General features: G+C 34.8%; 1 protein-coding gene across 2 annotated transcripts; it reads right to left on the reverse strand.

Annotated features, from left to right (window-relative positions):
• Nucleotides 1-1,651: 1,651 nt before the first annotated feature.
• On the reverse strand, nt 1,652-4,884 carry LOC128242089 (uncharacterized). Of its 2 annotated transcripts, none has more exons than XM_052959131.1 (3): nt 4,740-4,884; nt 2,964-3,194; nt 1,652-2,270 (listed from the first exon to the last, which is right to left on the reverse strand). In XM_052959131.1, exons 1-3 carry the CDS (start codon nt 4,795-4,797, stop codon nt 1,999-2,001), a joined length of 561 nt encoding a protein of 186 aa, XP_052815091.1. In that variant the 5' UTR covers nt 4,798-4,884; the 3' UTR covers nt 1,652-1,998. The 2 variants fall into 2 exon arrangements, with proteins under 2 accessions (XP_052815091.1, XP_052815092.1); XM_052959132.1 differs by lacking the exon at nt 4,740-4,884 and adding an exon at nt 3,783-3,973.
• Between the last annotated feature and the right edge of the window lie 2,271 nt (nt 4,885-7,155).

The following is a 7,155-nucleotide window of genomic DNA, read 5'->3' on the forward strand; positions in this document are numbered from 1 at the left end:
CTTGGGTGAAAGAAATATATATAAAGATGAAGATTTTTATATACAGAAGTGTGGAAAAAACAAAAAGACACATAACCAAAAAGACAATCCAACATTACCCAAAATAATATGTTCATACAGCTGATAGACACGTTCAACTCCATATCCTCTAAGAAAGATATAATTGAAGCTTGATAAACATTCTAAATATTTTGATGTGGCTGCTTTAGTCACATGCCTATTTTGTTCTGTTTAATTTACTTCCATTTACGCTTTATTGCCGACCAAATGTCTGCATGGAATGTATTCTTTTCGAACAATTTTGAAAGCGGATCAGCAAACCTTTTAAGGATATTTGAAGTGTGCTCGAGATAGTAGAAGTCATTTTAAGCAGGTGTAAACGACGGGCATGCAACGAACATCTATGATTGTTATCGCTGACGGAAACAACGTGTTTTCATTCGTCCATCGACCAGTCTCTACATGTTGCTTGAAACTACTTTCAGAATGTGGTTTTACGAAAAACGGCGCTATTGAACATTATCTCAATCACTGAAAGGTGAACAAAAATACACAAAATGAAACTTCCTTATTTCTTGGTCTGATATGGGCAAAACCTGTAGCTTTTTCCTGCGAAGATTCTTTTAAAATTACCTATATGACATGCCAAGATAGCTGATAAACATGATTATGTTCTGTATACATAAAACCGTTTAAATACCCTCATAGGCATTGTCCACAATACATTTTTTTTTGTAAAAATATGAGAAGCGGTAAAATGATGCCTATTCTTTAACAGTGATCAAAATGTTATATCTGCGAAGTAAAAATACAGTTTAAAATGAAATCATTTGAAGCACTGTTTACAAGACAGTTTTGTTACATTTGACAAACAGTAAAATGACACCCATTGCTTAAAAGTGATGCATATTAAATACATGTGAAGTCAACAATACCGATGAAAATTAAGATCCTTTATCACTTTTCAACAAAAAGAACGTAAACAGAAAGGTTGCAAAAAAGCGCATTGCATCTGCGTCATCCCGGTAGTGGTGAAATATCAACAGCATTACAAATTGTGTTTTGTACAGAATTGGGTTATACACACACATGTACAAAATGAAATCGACATAAAACATATGTATTCGTATACATGGGCTATCGGGCTGGCAATTTCAACTTGGGCCGTTAACCATCATGTTAAATGTTTATGACCGTATACAATGTTGGTATCATTTGAACGGTATTACTTGTTGTGTTCTACAATACAAACTAAATCTTATAAGGCTTATATTAATACATTCATAACTTAATTTCCGATTAACTCTTGTAGCGCTGATCGTCGTAATGCAGCATTAATTCCATCATTTATCAATAAAGCTATTTTAATGCGTGTGCGGTCTGTTTGATTTAACGCTTCCATCTCTTTTTCAGTGGCGTTTGGGCCCTTTATTTGTGGCTCTTAACAAGGTTTGAATTTGTAAAATTGACTTGAGGACTTGTCCAGTATTATTGGTTTTACATTTTCAAAGTCTGGCCCTTCAGAACCCGAGAATGTCCCATCAGCATTCATTTCAAGTAATCATTAAGAGCTGTGCTCATTTACTGTAACCATCGTTGAAAAGCAGTAAAAGATAGAAATTAAAGAAATACTATTTTATTTTTGGGGATGTACAAAGGCAAGGATATTACTTTAAACACATTTAAGCAAATTTGATTCAATATACAACTGCTATCTAAGATGTTCAAAATGCACAAAGAAAACAGGTAGTCAAATTTTATTTCCATCCTAATTTTCGCAACGAGAATGCGAATAGTACAAAACTAACTTGGTTATGTTATTTTGTATAATAACATAAAGAATAGACCGAAAACTAAAACAAATAATCACAGGAACAAAAACATGCAGAGTTATCTCATCAACAACGTCCATACACACAATAAGATGATTACAAACTGCTCGAAATCCCTAAAAAAGGAAGTATTTGCTTCACTGGATTTACACATCCTTCTATGCATTTACACAAGATACGAAGCAATTAACAAAACCCAAACTGACGGCATCAATATCATCGTCGATGAACCGCTTGTGGCTGTTGTGGTTGTTGAGGTGCAGTAGTCGCCATTGTATTCGACGGAATCAAATTGTGTGGTTAATAACTTGAGAGACTGTAAGATAGCGGCTTGTCTCTCGGCGTCTACAAGTGTATCCGTTTTGCGGCAGGTGTCCCCGGTGCCTTCCGGCGATGCGCTACACTCCCGGCCCACTACCATAATTGTCATTCCGGCATCTGGAACATAAACATTTGACCTCAGTTTATGATTGTAATGACTTTGATCTTGGTTCAAGCATTATTTGTGTCATAAAAATAAATTGAACTAGACATATATCATAGAAGATATCTTAAGGATTGAGGAGAAACCTAAAAGCGTACATAAATCTCTTATAATAATCTATATGGACCTTCATCATTGCTAAAGTAGATAAGCAAGGCAAAAACACTCTTCTTAAAGTCATCTTGTGTTTGAAGTAGTATCTTTAGCATCGACAAAATATCATTTGGAAAGATACATGTACTACGATTGTCTGTGAAAGTGTTAATCAATTGAATGCTGTTTAAACATGAAAGCTGCACAACGTGTCATTAGGTCCCCTTTCTGATGAACACTATTTTAACATGAAAATGATGCTCACGGGAGTCAGGGGTATGTTTTAACAATGTCTTTATCAGTATTAGTCTTAACTGAAATATATTAATCTCATATGTTCAGGATTTTGCCATGTACTTGCGTGAATTCAACTTAGTTGAACATGAAAAATGAACATACAGTTTAGAAAGACGTACGGAATCCACGGCTACCCTTGATGAAGTTCCTATAGTTGATGGATGTTGGAAGTTAGGACTAAAATACTTTTATGAAACGGGTCCAAGGAGACACGTTTTACCAAGGATTGATGTCGTATATGCTTTTTAACTACATACCCGGAAGATTAGCGAGTTTAAACCCCATACACGTCATGGTAAATGTTAAGCTAGTACAGGTGTCATTGAAACCTGGACCAGCAACTTCGCAAGTCCCTGTCGGAGCTGTATTGCTAACACATTCCTCGTTCCTGAAAGAATTCAGGGTCGACATCTGAGCTTTTAGTGGACCTTCGATACTGGCCGGCATGTTGAGGTATTCGATTGCGATGTGGATACAGGTGGAGCATTCTGAAAAAGTACCATTGGAATTCATCATAATATAATAGACTTCAAAAATTACTGTGTGCTTTTGGGGGGAATCGAATCCACGACCGCTCGCTATGCATGCGGACGCCTTACCGGTTCGCTTAACAAAACTAGGTCTATAGCGCGACAGTATAACTGCCGCTGCATACATATGGAACAGCCGGTTACACTTTTTATCCTCTTTTCTGAAATTCGATCTCATGAAATATTCAATTTTACATATTCAATGTTTGGCCAAAAGAAATTATTCTTTCTTTGGCGTTTGTTCAAAATATCAATTCTTTAAGACTGTATAGGCATGCATGCCGTTTATATCATCTTTCTTTTCCCCATTTCTTAACAGTGCGATGTACTATTAAACAATATATTTAATCACTTATATATAAAGAGAGCATATTAAATGATAAAAGAATTCAACAATAATAAAAAGATTATAGAATATATCTCATAATTAGGTAGTACGTTATATTAATTCAATATACCAAATGTTTCGACTTGTGTTGAGGTTTTACAAAAAATTACGTAGTAAGCCATGAGAGTTTTAAATTAAAAAAAAATATTTGTGTTTACCAATTCTTCAATCAACTGTTCATCTCATCCTATCCATCAAATAAATAATGGAAATTATCAACTGTTTAAAGCTATCATCATCATACATCGGTTCGGCTGTTTTGTAAAGATAATTGGGCTCCGAAATAGCGTATTGCATCTGCGTCATCCTGGTAGTTGTGAAATATCAACACATTTAAATCTATGCAGTTTTGAGGTCCTAGAATCACTTAAAGGGACACTTCCGTGCAGACGTTACATATGAACTGGTCGTACAGTTTACAACACATCGGGAGGCTGTTTTGAAATGTTCAATATACATAATAAAAATACGTTAGACGTAGTCATTTATTATTCCAAAATGCCTCAAACATACCCAGATATTGTTTAAACATCATGATATGACATCATATCCAGCTTCTGACAAGCCCGATCCGTGACAAAATATATAGTATGAAGGTTGAAATGTTAGTTTGCTGAAAACATCCCTCCTCTTGCTATAAACATTGCAAACAGTTTGACAATCATAACCAAAAATGACCCTATTCGTGGGAAGGTAACCTCTATCAGAACAGTCAACAAAAAAGCTCTCTTCCTCTTCAAATGTTTATCATCAACAGACTTACTCACTTCCAGAATATCCTGGTAAACCACAAATGACCGATTTCTTTCATCGATTCATCCAGAGTAAAACATGCACTTATTTCAGTTTTTACCAACGATATTCATACAAAATGTTGTGAATTCTTATCAATTTCGTATTGTTTTTTTATTGAAGTTGTTCTTAAGCTGCTTTATTTCAAGTCAAAAGTTCAACGTCATGGTATATAAGTGTATACATATTAAATATTTGTTTTTATAGCCTCCGGCCATTAAATATACGAGTTAATTTCACTGATGATAGTTTGACTAAGGTGTTTTGAACTAGACCTAGACATAAATACTTTCAATGATACAATTATATCAATAAATACATACCCAGAGCGATGCATGATGAAATCGTGAACAAAAGCAGCAAACCAATCCTTGTATCCATTTTGAAATGATGCTTAATTGCAAAGGCAAAAATTATTGCGATGTTTTCCAACTTGTTAAAAGAATACTGACAAATGAATCGGCGGCGATGTTCCAGCTGTTTGCTATCTGCTATCAGGACATCTGCAGGCACGTGAAAACCACCTCAAGTACCATTTGATTACGACGCGGCCGGATGTGGCCTTTATTTGCGATAAAAGGCTTCACTAAGATATGATGTTGGTGTATTTGGTTGCGAAATGGTTTTAGAAATTAGTCATATTGACCCGTGAATTTCGGTCCCCCGCGGTTTTTTTTTTGCAGAAAAACACATGGGTTTTTCATTCTCCTGTGTTATTCCCCTCTCGCGGGATTTTAAGATCTATGCTTACAAAATTATATTAACAAAAGCTGGGAGGATCTTGCGGGGTTTCAAAAATCCAAAATATATATTAAATTAGCACAAAACATCAGTTTATATCAATAGGAGCATAATGCTTCGACATCGGAAATGAAATAACGTAAATCCATACAACACGTATTTCATTACTGGATATTTCTCCTGTGGGATACTATAACCAGATTTCATCGATAATGCTCCCTCAATTAAGACGTTATTGTTTTGGGCTGAAATACAATAATCATAATATGATTATGTAGTTAGAAGCCTATACGTGTTATTTTATAAAGTTTTCATCCAATTAAAGTCAAAATAAGAACGGCACGCTGCATTCGTTTACAGAAAGTACAATACAGCATAAAATTAGTAGTGAGTGCGATATGTAACCCTTGTGTTTTTATGCTGCTGAAGTCTGAAACTGTATGACACTAATATCTCAATATTCACCCAATTTAACTAAAAAAATGACCGGTACGCTGTTTTCATTTACAGGATGTAAAAAATAGGACATACAAAGTAACAGGACGGACAACAAACTGATACTTTTCTGAATTAATATGGATTTGTACTGATCAACATGAATTTTGTATGTTAACTGGGATTATTATTTAAACATGCAACCAGAAAATACGTATGCATCTTTATTATAGATTACTTAAGATGTATGTAGTATTACTATATGAGAAAGAAGAAAAGTGTATGAACTTCATTAATAAGGTTATAGTTATTCATAAATTCATTTTAAATGTTTATAGTAAAGAATACTAGATACTTGCCACCGAAATGCCAACAATATCAAGCCTGATGCTATTTAAATCATGAAATGTTCCAAAACAACATGTTGTGGTTCAAGTGTGTCCTTGACATATAGACATGGGTATTGTATGTGTAAGCACACGCTTGGCCAAGTAAAAGCAAGCTCGAACAAGCAAATTTCGGTGGCACGCACTCACGCACCCACAGACGGATGAACGCACATACACCGAACTGCCATTAGGGCGTCCTTGTAAAATCAATGCAAATTTGAGGATCCAAAAATAAAAAATAAGCACTGTTTGTGTCGCATTGAGTGTATAATGATAAATTTATTAACTAAATAACAGTTGAATCATTTTCTTATGTAGTGGGGATGGGGCGGAGGGAAAAGCCCATTCGGCGATAAGTTCCCCTACGTGACCTCAATGTATATAGCATGGATGAGATCAAATGCATACCAGCCATTAATATAGGTTAATATACTTACCATACAATCTAATTACAATGTAAGTGGTGTGCAGTTTAATGTTAATAAAATAAATTATTACTGTTTTAAGTAGCTTTTCCAAAAGTAACGATGTAGTCATTCCACCCAATGGTAAAGTATCTATTGCGTTTGAATAGGCGAGCATTTATCAAATAGTTTTGGTCTGGGCATGTATCTTTGTGAACTTCGTGATTTAACTTAACCTTGATCTTCGCCCTTGTCAACTGAGATAAGTAAACAGTGATTACAAACATTTCATCTTATCAATGTAATATCATAAATGGTTTACAATTCATTACATTAATACCCTTTTATGCATAATAAGATACATCGAACCCAGCAGCAATCAAACAGACACGACTGCGGTCTTGTTGCAATTGTAAATGCAGTATAATAATGTTTTTACACATACAAGTTTAATGTAAACCAAACATACGATGTACAAGAAATGTGAGAACATATACTGTTTTGAAAATAAAATAATAAAATGTGGTTGTCTTTTCGTAAAATCGAAATCAAGTCAAGAGCGACATACCTTTTCCGGGAGTACCAAAGTCGCTGTTAAAAGTGGATGCCATAGCCATAGGTGTCATAACAAATGTGTCGGAATTCAATGCGGGGAAAAGGCGTGGAAGTCGCCTGCAAAAACACAAACTTTTAAAGTGAAAGCCAATAATTTCGCAAACGCGTTGAAGTATGTACCTATACATAAATCACTTGTCAAATGTACATGTACA

Source organism: Mya arenaria, chromosome 8 (assembly GCF_026914265.1).
Source record: "Mya arenaria isolate MELC-2E11 chromosome 8, ASM2691426v1".
Lineage (NCBI taxonomy): Eukaryota > Metazoa > Mollusca > Bivalvia > Myida > Myidae > Mya > Mya arenaria.